General features: G+C 38.7%; 1 protein-coding gene across 2 annotated transcripts in view; it reads left to right on the plus strand.

Annotated features, from left to right (window-relative positions):
* The window catches only part of LOC136878996 (centrosomal protein of 78 kDa), a 411,354-nt gene that overhangs the window by 289,480 nt on the left and 108,606 nt on the right, over window positions 1-13,268 (plus strand). For both annotated transcript variants that reach the window (XM_067152670.2, XM_067152679.2), the window contains exon 8: window positions 1,743-1,835. In XM_067152670.2, the coding sequence (XP_067008771.1) occupies window positions 1,743-1,835 (93 nt within the window). The remainder of the gene's footprint in view (window positions 1-1,742; window positions 1,836-13,268) is intronic.

The raw sequence follows: 13,268 nt of genomic DNA on the forward strand, positions 1-13,268 counted from the left end.
TTGGGAAAAGCTCCCTCCATTGTACTCACCAGTGTAAATAGAGAACTTTTGAACTTTTAAAACTGTGTGGATATTGATATGGTTTAAAATTCTTACATGTCAACATTCTCACATACTACAGTAGAGTTGATGCTTTTGTTCTGTAGAAAGAAAGCCCAAATGCATGATAAAAGAGGATGGTTGTGATTAAGTAACACAAAATCAATTTACTGTCCATGTTAAGTCTTCAAACAAAACGTACCTTATGATTGGGGTATGCATATTTTTCTATCTTTTGTGTAAATGACCAGGACTTCAGCAAAATTCTATCCATCGACCGAAAAAATTCTCTCTCTTACGAAGCGAATGAGCGAGTTCTTAGGTTTCAGGTAATCATGACTGTCTCTCTCCGTAGTGAATTCTTCCGAGTTAGGTAGTCATGAAAATGAAAACAGAAACGCTAGTACCATCAGATGATGTTCCCCATCTATTAAGAAAGCCGGCTGCCAAAGATATATGCAGGTCTCTGAACCTTTGTAAATATGAATGTGTCGATAAGTCAACTTTTTTTTTTTTCCGATAAGCAGAAGGGGGGGTTTAATTTTTTGTAAATTTTAATTGTTGTTTTTTGTACAAGTCAGTTATTTATATTTATATTCGGTACGTTTTCGAGAACTTCACACTGATAGGACATGGAGAAAAGCGTTTCCGCGGGATTGGGGGATGTATTCACACGAGCTCAGCTGACACTTCCTGTATACAATACGAATTTAGATTTGTCTATTACACTTACTGCAATGGACTCTGCGTCACAGAGCAGAATCACCAACATTATTCAGCACGAGCCGTCACTGTTTCTAAGATATTGATTATTCTTTGCCATTAATTATTTGTCAGCTGATGATGGCTTGAAGCAATCCAAAATATGTACTGGGCAATTTTAACTCATCATGAGTAAAACAGATATTGATGAGGTTGACCTTAAATAACAAAGTATTTTGTAACTGATACATGTCAATACGGATCACTGTGAAATGTGTAATGATTAATTGTTTCGTTATTGAAATCCTGAATATGTTTTCCCTATCCTCTCTCCTTCTTGACCCCACAGACTTCGGCATTGGATGCTGGTAAGTGCTCTGGTGCAGAGAAGGCTTAACATCAGATATCTACCCATATTTTTTTTTTCCTGTTCCAGGTACAGAACAGTTTGAAAAGCTAGTCCTCTTTTCCTTTACTGTTGGAGGTTTCACAATAAAGTCTGGCCCGGGCGAGTTGGCCGTGCGCGTAGAGGTGCGCGGCTGTGAGCTTGCATCCGGGAGATAGTAGGTTCGAATCCCACTATCGGCAGCCCTGAAGATGGTTTTCCGTGGTTTCCCATTTTCATACCAGGCAAATGATGGGGCTGTACCTTAATTAAGGCCACGGCCGCTTCCTTCCAACTCCTAGGTCTTTCCTATCCCATCGTCGCCATAAGACCTATCTGTGTCGGTGCGACGTAAAGCCCATAGAAAAAAAAAAAAGTCTGGGTCGTTATCATACATTATCATGTGTTTGTAATTTACTTTTGTTCTTGTTCGCCATTTTGTTAGTCTCCATCTGCTTTTTGACATAATTCTGCTCATAGTTACCTTTAATTGCTGAGCATTTGGTAGGCCTACTACATAGATTTTATGGTCCAGTTTGATATTTGTTCATAAACTGGGTCAGGTGCTCTTAGGATTTAAAAAAGTTTTAATATTCAGCCTTTTCTGTTTGTTTAGGTGTCCAAGTGTTTCTGTTGTAAGCAACCAAAATTTTCCCAAGAAGAAGACGACTGGTATTCCTTGGAGGATAGATGTTCGAATGAAACAAGTGTGAGTAACTTTTAATGAAAGGTTTCATAAACTATTCTTTGTGAGGTTATTTTGTTATCCTCTGTTCATTATGTGGCAGTCATTACAGTCAAGAATTATAGAGGTTGAAAATAATTGCATTGTTATATAATTCAACCATATACCGAGTCTAATCGTGTCAAGGTCTTGTACCTTATTGTGGACTAGTTCTATATCAATCAGACCATTATTGTCATTATTCTCAAAATTGCACATGACATTTTAAACCTTTGATTCGAGATGAAGATTGATTCTGTTGAGACCTAACTCATGTTTAAACTACACTTGCACCAGTGACATTCAATGAATAAGTGAACACAAATCTTTAAGTGCCAAGTTCATCTCGAGCTACACAAAGTTCAAATGTGTTACATGTATTTCAAAAGATTGCATTTATCGAGTCCTAACTTGTGCTTGTACAATTTTATTTCACCCTTCGCAGCCAGTTTTGAATTGACATTTAGTGAAAAAGTGACTACAAATTCGAATCCTTAACTGCCAAGTTCATCTCAATTCTAAATTTTTTAAAATGTTATGTGCATTTTTGAGACGATTGTATTTATTGAATCCTAACTGATGTTTATACTACAGTCATGGCAGGTGAATTCAATGGAAGAGTGTCTGAAAAATTTGAATCTTCAATGCCAAGTTCATCTCAAACTTCCGCGTGGTTTTGTTGTGTTGTATGTTTTTTGGGGGATTGTGTTTTTGAGTCCTAACTCATGTTTGTACAGTTTTGATTCACCCTTCATAGCCCATTTTGATGACTGACAATTTCTGACCTTGTAATTCACTATTTTATGTCTCTTTTACTCTTATTTATTCATAATGATGTAACATTTTGTGTAATGTACATGTCTGCATGTATACGCCTATGCCTATATCTTACATTTTGGCTGAAGATGACACTAAATAGCGTTGAAACTAGGTCCAAGTAAAAATATATGTTGTTAATAAACATTATAACATTTATTTGTATTGAAAAGGTGGATCCTTTAAGTTACCTATCTTACGTTCTCAGTTCAATACGGACAAAAATGAAATTCTTTGATTTAAATATATATCATATCGTTAAATCTCATTTCTTATTTTACAAGAGAGCAATAAAACCTTGGCATTTAGGAGCTAAGGGCATACGATCATATAGTCTAACCCTGCTTTCTCGCCTTTTAGCAAAGGTTATTATTATTATCATCATCATCATCATCATCATCATCATCATCATTATTTCGTTTCACCCTCTTTGGGTTACGCTGAAAATCATTTCTCTGTGTGTTATTATTTTATTCGTGCCTAGTATTTCTTCATTCTTTCTGATCCTCGTTTCCTCTCTTTTCCAAGGTAATAACTTTGGTTTTTAATGTAAATTTGTCTTGGAACCTTATATTTTCTTCTTTAGTTATAATTTTTTTTACAAGTTGTTTTACATCGCACCGATACAGATAGGTTTAAGGCGACGATAGTACAGGAAAGGGATAGGAGTGGAAAGGAAGCGACCGTGGCCTTAATTAAGTTACATCCCCAGCATTTGCTTGGTGTGAAAATGGGAAACCACGGAAAACCATCTTCAGGGCTGCTGGATACTGGCCGCACTTAAGCGACTGCAGCTATCGAGCTCGGTAGTTATCACTTTAGCTGTTCGACCGAATAGTGGATTTTCTGTAGTTTTTAATTCTACTAGGTCTTTTTCAGTACCTATCTTTAAACCAGTTCGCTTTTGTTTTGTGGTTACAGAAGAAGTCAAAGATTTTTTGGTTAATTTATTACAGTTTATTCTGAGGAGAAGATGGCCGTAAGAAATATCCCCGTTTTTCGCATAGTAGGCCTATCTGAGAGTGTTCAACTTTCTTGTAGTGTGTTTCATTCTTGATATTATTATTATTATTATTATTATTATTATTATTATTATTATTATTATTATTATTATTATTATTATTATTATTATTATTATCGACTTATTTTACATGACGTGGCTGCTGTTATACCAAACCTTATTCTACAGTGTACATTTACAGCATCGTTAAGTTAATTCTACATCTAATTATAATGTAAAAGAAAGCCTACACAAATTGATACACGAAAAACATTTTGACACCTACTATAATAAGAGGTTAAATGATGTTCTAATCTGTCTATCTTCCATAACACTTCTAAATAAATTCATTTTGGCTAGGTATGTCTGTAGTTTACAGCTGGAAGGGAAGTCCACTAAGTGAAAATCTGAGGAGTGTTACATGTCTGTTATAACAAATATTTCGGGTCAACTGTACATCGCCACAACACCGAGCGAGAAGGGGAAGTCGGCGTTCTCCCTCCCACGGCTCTGCTTTCTCACTCGCACACTTCCCCTCATTGGCTGTCTTCCTAGCTGGCCCGATCTCTCTTTGAAGGTGTGCTCAAATATGTTAGCCTCTTCATGGTAGATTTACCAGCATGTAAAGGAACTCCTGGGGGACAAACTTCTGGCACCTCGGCATCTCCAAAAACTATAAAAGTAGTTAGCGGGACATAAAAACAACATTCTTTTCCTCTTCTCTATCATACATTCTGACGAGATCAAAGAGTATGGGCTACATGCACATGGTAGTTGTGTAAACAAATACAAAATCAGCTGATTACCTTATTCCAATAATTTGTAGCCTAAGGTCCCAGCATATTTTTCACTATACTTTATACCTTCGTTCGTACATCGATTAAAAGTTAATAAAAAATTCCTATAGGGCCTATCATAATAATTGTAAAGAAAGGGATAGAATTAAATAATTTAATAAATATATAATTACCAGATATTGTAATAGGAGTTGAGTGTAGTTGGCTGAGTGTAGAGATAGGATATGAATGGAGGGAGGGGGAGTATTCATTCTGGTGAAAGAAGAATTTGTAAGCTATGAATAAGTTAAAGATGAGAAACAAAAATTCTAAGTGTAAGGCTCATTTCTAAAGAGAATAGACAACTTGATATCTTTGGAGTGTACAGACCGGGAAACGGTAGTGCTGACACGGATTCAGAATTATTTGATAAAAGAAACATCTATGTGGGAAACGACATGGAAAGGAATGTGATTGTACCAGGAGATCTTAATTTACCAAATATCAATTGGAAAGGAAATGCAAACGACAGAAAGCATGACCAACAAATGGCAAATAAGCTAATATGGGAAGGACAGCTGATTCAGAAAGTGACGGAACCAACTAGAGGGAAAAATATGCTGGACGTGGTGCTGATAAAACCAGATGAGCTCTATAGAGAAACCAAAGTAATAGATGGTATTAGTGATCACAAAGTTTCTTTTGTCGTAGTTAAAAATAAATGCAATAGAAAGGAAGATTTTAAAAGTAGGACTATTAGGCAGTACCATATGGCTGATAAAGCAGGCTTGAGGCAGTTTTTAAAAAGTAATTATAATCGATGGAAAACGATAAATAAGAATGTAAACAGACCCTGGGATGGGTTTAAAGAAATTGTTGAGGAATGTGAAAACAGATTTGTACCTTTAAAGTTGGTAAGGAATGATAAAGACCCACCTTATTATAATAGAGAAATAAAGAGACTAAGAAGGAGGTGCAGATTGGAAAGAAATAGAAATGGCTGTGGAAGTAAGGAGAAATTGAAGGAACTTACTAGGAAATTGAATATAGCAAAGAAGGCAGCTAAGGATAACATGATGGCAAGCATAATTGGCAGTCATACAAATACAAATTTTAGTGAAAAATGGAAGGGTATGTGTAGATACTTGTAACCGTTACTAGAGCAGCTACACAACACACAGTTAAAAGGGAGGAAAATAAAAGCAATTACACGGTACCGCAAACACTTCAAATACTATAAACATCGGATGAATTGCGCAGACCTGCACCGAAAACAACACAAGTAAATATCAGGGAGGGCAACTTGACGGTAATAAAACAAGGGACATGGAACGGGACTGGGAACCAACCAAAGGCCATATGGATGCGAAGGTTGTGGTTTTCCGAAAAGACAACAGTGATCTCCTGTTTTTAAAGTATTATTTTCAAAATTCGACAATACATATTAACTACTGAACAAATTCAGCTGTACACAAAATCTAGATACACACAACACTCAATTAGACATTCTTTGACAAATACAAATTAAATGTTCCTTGACAAGAGCTTTGCCTTATGTCTAAAGAGTTAACACGTTCGCGGCCGCTCGGTTATCGGCAACCATTACCGTGGTACCGTAATACTTTTTTATTTAAAGGAGTTCATTTCTGTAACCTTATGCATTTTAGATTATTATTTTAATTATTTCAATGTTATTTATATGCATACGAGCCATGACGCACACGCTGCGTCAGCGGCACTACCAATGAGCTTTTCGCCTTTGGTGCCGTTTGACGCAGCATGTGCATCATGACTGGTAATGAAGTGGAATGAGGAAAATGTTTTGTTCGATTGTAGAACTTCTTTAGAACAGAAAAAAAAAGGTGTCTGAACATTTCACACAAAAATACTGTGCAGCAGAATTTATTATTGCTGTGTGAACAATGTACACTGACTGAGCAAATGTCATGGGATAGCAGAGCACTGGTGCGCAGGTGTGTTGTCTGTGCACCACACGCCTCCTGTGCCAGCGGCAGTTGTATAGGAGACTTTGTGAGCAGTGGCTGTGCATGTGACAGGTGTAACATGGAACGTCGTCGTGAGCTGACACCGTTCGAACGGGGTATGGTGGTCGGTGCCCGACGTATGGAAAGTGCGATTTCGGAAGTGGTGCGGGAATTCGGCTTCACACAATCAACCGTTTCCAGGGTGTATCGTGAATAGTTGGATGCAGGAGTCACCGTCCATAACAGACGAACGACCGGCCGTCCAGCTACCCTCGATGACCGTGACCGGCGACATCTGAGACAGATTGTCAATAGTGACAGATGGGCAACCGTGCAACAAATCATGGCTTAATACAACGCAGGCCGTGCTAGACACGTCTCCCAATGGACAATCCGTAGGAACATGGGTTCTATGCGGTATGGGAGCCGACGCTACACACGGGTACCACTGTTAACCCAACATCATTGGGCACTACGACGCACATTTGTCGCCAGTCACCAGGGATGGACACTGGAAAAATGGCGTAACGTGATATGGTCGGAAGAATCATGATTTCAACTGCACCATGCCGATGGGAGGCACCGTGTATGGTGCAGACCAAATGAAGTGATGGATCCCGCCTGCCTCGAAGGTGTGGTCCAGCGCGCTGGTGTCTCTGTTATGGTCTGGGGTGCATTTTCTTGGTATGGAATGGGCCCCCTAGTTGTTCTGGAAGAGACTTTGAATGGTATGCGGTATGTTGAGCTGCTCGGAGACCATCTCCACCCATTTTTGTCCTTTCAGCGCCCAGATGGTTCTTCGGTGTTTCAAGATGATAACACGCCGCCAAATCGCTTCCACGTCGCTCCCATGTCACCCGGGAATGGTTCCAGGAACATGCAGCGGAGGTCCAACGACTGCCATGGCCACCCAGGAGCCCCAATATGAACTCTATCGAGCATATCTGGGATATCCTGGAACGCAGGCTCCGTGCCATGGATCCTGTACCCACGAACAGACCAGCATTGGCGGCCGCTCTGCAAACGATTTGGTATCAGCTGCGTCCAGAGGACTACCAGGGACTTGTCGACTCACTTCCACGGCGTCTCATTGCAGTTCGCAGGGCCAGAGAAGGCCCCACACGCTATTAGGTGACTATTCCATGACGTTTGCTAAGTCACTGTACACTTACATTACTTCATAAGCTGTATAATGTTACTAGTAAATACAGTGTGCTACTTTTCAATGACATTTCCTCGCAAAAATAACTCTTCTGCAAATGTGTTACATTCAGTGACAATGTTATTCAGCAAGTTGTCATCTGCATGCAAGCGAAAATAATCAATAGGTTTCACGTCACTTGGCAGTGGAACCTTCATTCCCGGAAGACCAATAAAGTTTATTTGTTTCATTAAGAACGAATCTGAACTTGAAGAAATGACCTCTGAAATATTGCCCATGTTATTTGGCGGGAGATTTGGAGATGGGATATTACTTACATCTTCCTCATCTTCTGTAATGTGGGAATTGGGAGTAGACGCTCGACACACATATCCGTGATTAAAATTCTCACTCAGGTGGCTACAGTCACTTTTCACACTGTCATCACTGTTGTCACTATCATTGCTGTCACTGTCACTAGCCTTCAGGAGAGCTTCCAGACTATCATTAATTGCAAATTGCCTGTTTATCCCGCTAAGACGGGGTTTCTTCCGGTGAGAAGGTTCTGAAACTTCACTGTTCCCTCTTGACATCACGGAAATATATGCCGACTTGTAATGGCTGCAGAGGTTGTAACTAACAATTGATCCGATGCCCGGATGGCGCATATGTTTAATAACACCTTAACAATGCACAGATAAAAGGTCTGTTTGTTTATATACACATCAGCGGAAATACGAGCTTTAATATTTGCCGTGGAATGTGATGAACATGTGTCGTCATTGGCCGCGAACATGTTAAGCAAATACATCTCAGCACAAATCGAGTTCTACGATACAATCTAGAAGGTAAGCGGAAACATAACATGTTATTACAATATAGAATGAATTTAAACATACTTTTCAAAACATGTGATCAACAGAGTGGCAACTAGGGCAATCTCCTGTGTGATACACCAATGAAAAAAAATGCAAATTAAAACGGGACTGAAAACAAACGTGCTTACCCTAAGGCCGCCCATCCTGGCAGTGAGGAGGCATCGACGATGTCTAAACTTTGGCAGACGAGAGAACAATCGACAGATGAAGGACAGCCAGACTTAAGACAGACCGATCACGAAATGCAGCCTCGCTCACGTTAAAAGGAAAGTCTGGCCTTGGAGTAGCCAATCAAAACGCTGGAGCTTGCTCAAATTCACCAATCACAACTCCTCTGTTCGCGATCTTTAACCAACATTCTCAAACACATATACAGACACCAATCGCGAACCTTCGGTTTCCCAGAATAGAAAGGACATATTTCTAAAACCATAACTACCATAACTAACAAAGGCTGACACACCCATGTACAACCTTTCTGGACTGTTCCGGTAAATATAGTACACTAATCTAGTAGTTACAAATAAAATATGTTACAAAAATATTTTACACTGTACAGATTAGGTAGCTAAATGGAATATGAATAAAATATTCTAGCACAACACTCCAGATCATACAGAAAGCATTACTTAAAAAGATTTACAAATAAAATCTTTTACAAACACTTTCCACCTCCAAGATATTGTACACATGTCTCAGTACTTTAAGGCAGAAACAGGTTCCAAGAAGGATATTCCAGGAATAATTAATGAACAAGGAGCGTTTGTATGTGAGCATCTTCAAAAGGCAGAAGTATTCAGTCAGCATTATGTAAAGATTGTTGATTACAAGGAAAATGTCCAGGTAGAGGAGGTGACTAATGCTAAGGAAGTATTAAAATTTACATATGATAACAGTGATATTTACAAAAATTGAAAACTTGAAAAGCGGCTGGAAATTATAAGATTTCTGGGGATATACTAAAGGCAATGGGTTGGGATATAGTACCATATGTGAAGTACTTATTTGATTATTGTTTGGTTGAAGGAGCTATACCAAATGAATGCAGAGTTGCTATAGTTGCCCCTGTGTATAAAGGAAGGGGTGATAGACATAAAGCTGAAAATTACAGGCCAGTAAGTTTGACATGTGTTGCATGTATGCTTTGGGAAGGTGTTCGTTCTGATTAATTTAGACATGTTTACAAAATTAATAACTGGTTTGATAGAAGGCAATTCAGTTTTTGGAAAGGTTATTCCACTGAAGCTCAACTTGTAGGATTCCAGCAAGAAATAGGAGATATTCTGGATTCTGGAGGTCAAATGGACTGTATCGCGATTGGCCTGTCTAAAGCATTTTATAGGGTAGCAAAAATGAGTGCAATTGGACTAGACAAAAGAGTGACTGAATGGGTTGCTATATTTCTAGAAAATAGATCTCAGAGAGTTAGAGTAGGTCAAGCTTTGTCTGACCCTGTAATAGTTGAGAGGGGAGTTCCTCAGGGCAGTGTTATCGGACCTTTATGTTTTCTTATACATATATAAATGATTTGAGTAAAGGAGTGGAATCGGAGGTAAGGCTTTTTGTGGATGATGTTATTCTCTATAGAGTAATAAATAAGTTACAAGATTGTGAGCAACTGCAAAATGACCTTGATAATGTTGTGAGATGGACAGTAGGCAATGGTATGATGATAAACGGGGTTAAAAGTCAGGTTGTGAGTTTCACAAATAGGTAAAGTCCTCTGAGTTTTAATTACTGCGTTGATGGGGTGAAAGTTCCTTTTGGGGATCATTGTAAGTATCTGGGTGTTGTTATAAGGAAATATCTTCATTGGGGTAATCACATAAATGGGATTGTAAATAAAGGGTACAGATCTCTGCACATGGTTATGAGGGTGTTTAGGGGTTGTAGCAAGGATGTAAAGGAGAGGGCTTATAAGTCTCTGGTAAGACCCCAACTAGAGTATGGTTCCAGTGTATGGGACCCTCACCAGGATTACTTGATTCAAGTAATGGAAAAAATCCAAAGAAAAGCAGCTTGATTTGTTTTGGGTGATTTCCGACAAAAGAGTAGCGAACACCTTCTTTCCAATACTTATCTTTCCTTATATTTAGGATATAAACATTACAACAGGCGTTGTAAGATGGGACATGTTTCGCTTAACTGTTGTAAGCATCATCAGCCGAAATAAATCTTAGCCTAAGTCAGGGCCCCGAATCTAGTGTCCTTAAAACATATGGCACCCTAAGAATCAACATTTACATTTAGAAAATCATATAGGCTTAAAACTAGTGTGAAAAAAAACATAGAATATGACAACATGGCTAAGAGAAAAAACAACACAATCATGTTGAAACAGGGGTTAAAAACAGAAAGTGCAATACAGGGCTGGTAATGAAATAATTAAAATCGTTAGGGTATCATTGCTACCAGTCAGTCAATCAGAATGTTCAAACATAAAAAGTGAAAAATTTATAAGAGTGTTCATCATGTCTAAGTGAAAAAAACACGTAATCGTGTTGCCAGAGGTTAAAAACATAAGGTACAACACAGAGCTGGCAGTGTAATAATCAAACTCATTGCTACCAGTCAGTTAATAAGAATGTCCATACATAACAAAAAGTGATGATTATATTCTTTTGAATGAAGAAATAATTAAATCCCAGTCTTGAATGGATACGTGAGTCGGGCAAGAGAAATCACATATTGTAGCAGACATGGAGTAGTAACACTTCAAAAAGAATGGTTAACATTAACATTAAGGTTCATAATCACGCTGTACTACTTCTATTTAATTGTAATACTTGTGTGATATTGTTTCTTTACCGCATATAAGGTAGAGGCCAATATCCACTTCATCCGAAACAATGGTTAAAGCCGAATAACAGGTGTCTTCATTTTTACTGGGAGTTCAAGACCAAAACAGAATAAGATGCAAATTGCGTGAACTGAAGTCTCTTATGTTGGATTGACTGGAGACATTAGCCGTTTGAGGGGGTCTGTTAAACGTATCCCCATTGTTGCGTATGTTGTATCTGTGTGCTTGCTTAGGCGGAGAGATGACAATGTGAAGAGGATAAATGACAAGCACGTAAGCTCCATCGAGGTTAGCCCCGCTCTCCCCCAGCCATTCCATGTGATCTATGTGGATGTATGTATGTATGTATGTATGGGCTACTTAATCTTATGTTTCATGCCAATATTGGGCTACTAAGTCATATGAAACATACTGTATTCACAAAGCATAGTGAGTGTGAAAATGTAAATGCTGAAGAATATGTTTACTCCAATACGAGTTTCAGCCACCGCCGCCGACAGCAAATTATAGCTGCATTCCTTCTCCATTTAGGGGCAATACATATTCTTCTTTGGCATGTTCAAAGTCTTAGCTTTTTGAATTGGAATGGTAAAGTTAAGTTCATTTTCCCTTCCGACAAAACTTGATATTAAGCCTTTTGCCTATCATTAGTTACTGGAAGAAAACAAAGTGTCCTTATCTATTACTTATTTTTTACTAATTTCTTATGGAAATATAAAATTATACACAGCGGTGTTACATACACATTAACAACTTTTTGTCAGTTGTGCCATACATTTGTGGTTTCATGAAGTCGTCTTCTGTATGGTACACTAGTAAACGGGTATCCACATGTAGAAGAATCTTGCACATGAGGCACTCTAATGAGATGTCGTTGCAGACAGTAGCGGCGACTAAGGGGGGCCGGAGGGGGGGATCAGTTGCCCCCCCCAATTTGTAGAGATAACATTATATTTTTATCCCATTATAGCCAGCTAAAACTAGGAATTATAGGAATTATTAACAAAACAGTACGCACAAAATGTCATTTGTCGCAGCTAACCGATTTGTATAGCACCACAGCAAATAGTGGAGACTTCGCAAATGCTATGAGGAAGGGTAACGGGGGTAGATTTTTTTGCCAAGGTCGTGGACACTGAGGTATGATTCACCTGCTTGCTGCGTGCGTTTGTCAGTCTGGCAGTTTCTTTAGTGTCTGCTAGTTTCTTAGAGTGTAGTCAAATACTAAATTATTTTTTAATTTCATAATCACGCCGTACTACTTCTGTTTAATTGTAATACTTGTGTGATATTGTTTCTTTGGTGAAAGTTTTATTGTACAGTACTGATTGAATCAAAATCTACCGAGCTCGATAGCTGCAGTCGCTTAAGTGCGGCCATTATCCAGTATTCGGGAGATAGTGGGTTCGAACCCAACTGTCGGCAGCCCTGAAGATGGTTTTCCGTGGTTTCCCATTTTCACACCAGGCAAATGCTGGGGCTGTACCTTAATTAAGGCCACGGCTGCTTCCTTCCCACTCCTAGCCCTTTCCTGTCCCATTGTCGCCATAAGACCTACTGTGTCGGTGCGACGTAAAGCTAATAGCAAAAAAAAAATAAAGAATCAAAATCTCAAAAGCTATTATTGCCGCACTTAAGTTAGTAAACTGTCAACCTTTGCCTCTCTGTATAAATTCAAATTCACTCAAAGAGCATCAAAAACTTACCATTTTGTAGCTTTTTTGTTCAGTTTTAATGTGTATAACACCCCCCCCGTTATATCCCTCTACCCAGCTACTTTCTGTTATGTGTATATTTTTTTGCCCCTCCACTTCTAATTCCCAATCGCCGCTACTGGTTGCAGAGTCCCTGTATTGCACACATTGCATCACTTGAATGGCACTGTTTTCTTCTATGTTGGAGCAACTTTTTATTGGTAGTGGACAATGAAAATGGTTTGAATTAAAGAGTGGTGTCTAGTAATGAAGTAATGAACAAGATCATAAAGTTTGACGAGGAGATGGACAATGAACTGAATGATCT

Source organism: Anabrus simplex, chromosome 1 (assembly GCF_040414725.1).
Source record: "Anabrus simplex isolate iqAnaSimp1 chromosome 1, ASM4041472v1, whole genome shotgun sequence".
In the NCBI taxonomy this organism is placed as follows: Eukaryota; Metazoa; Arthropoda; class Insecta; order Orthoptera; family Tettigoniidae; genus Anabrus; species Anabrus simplex.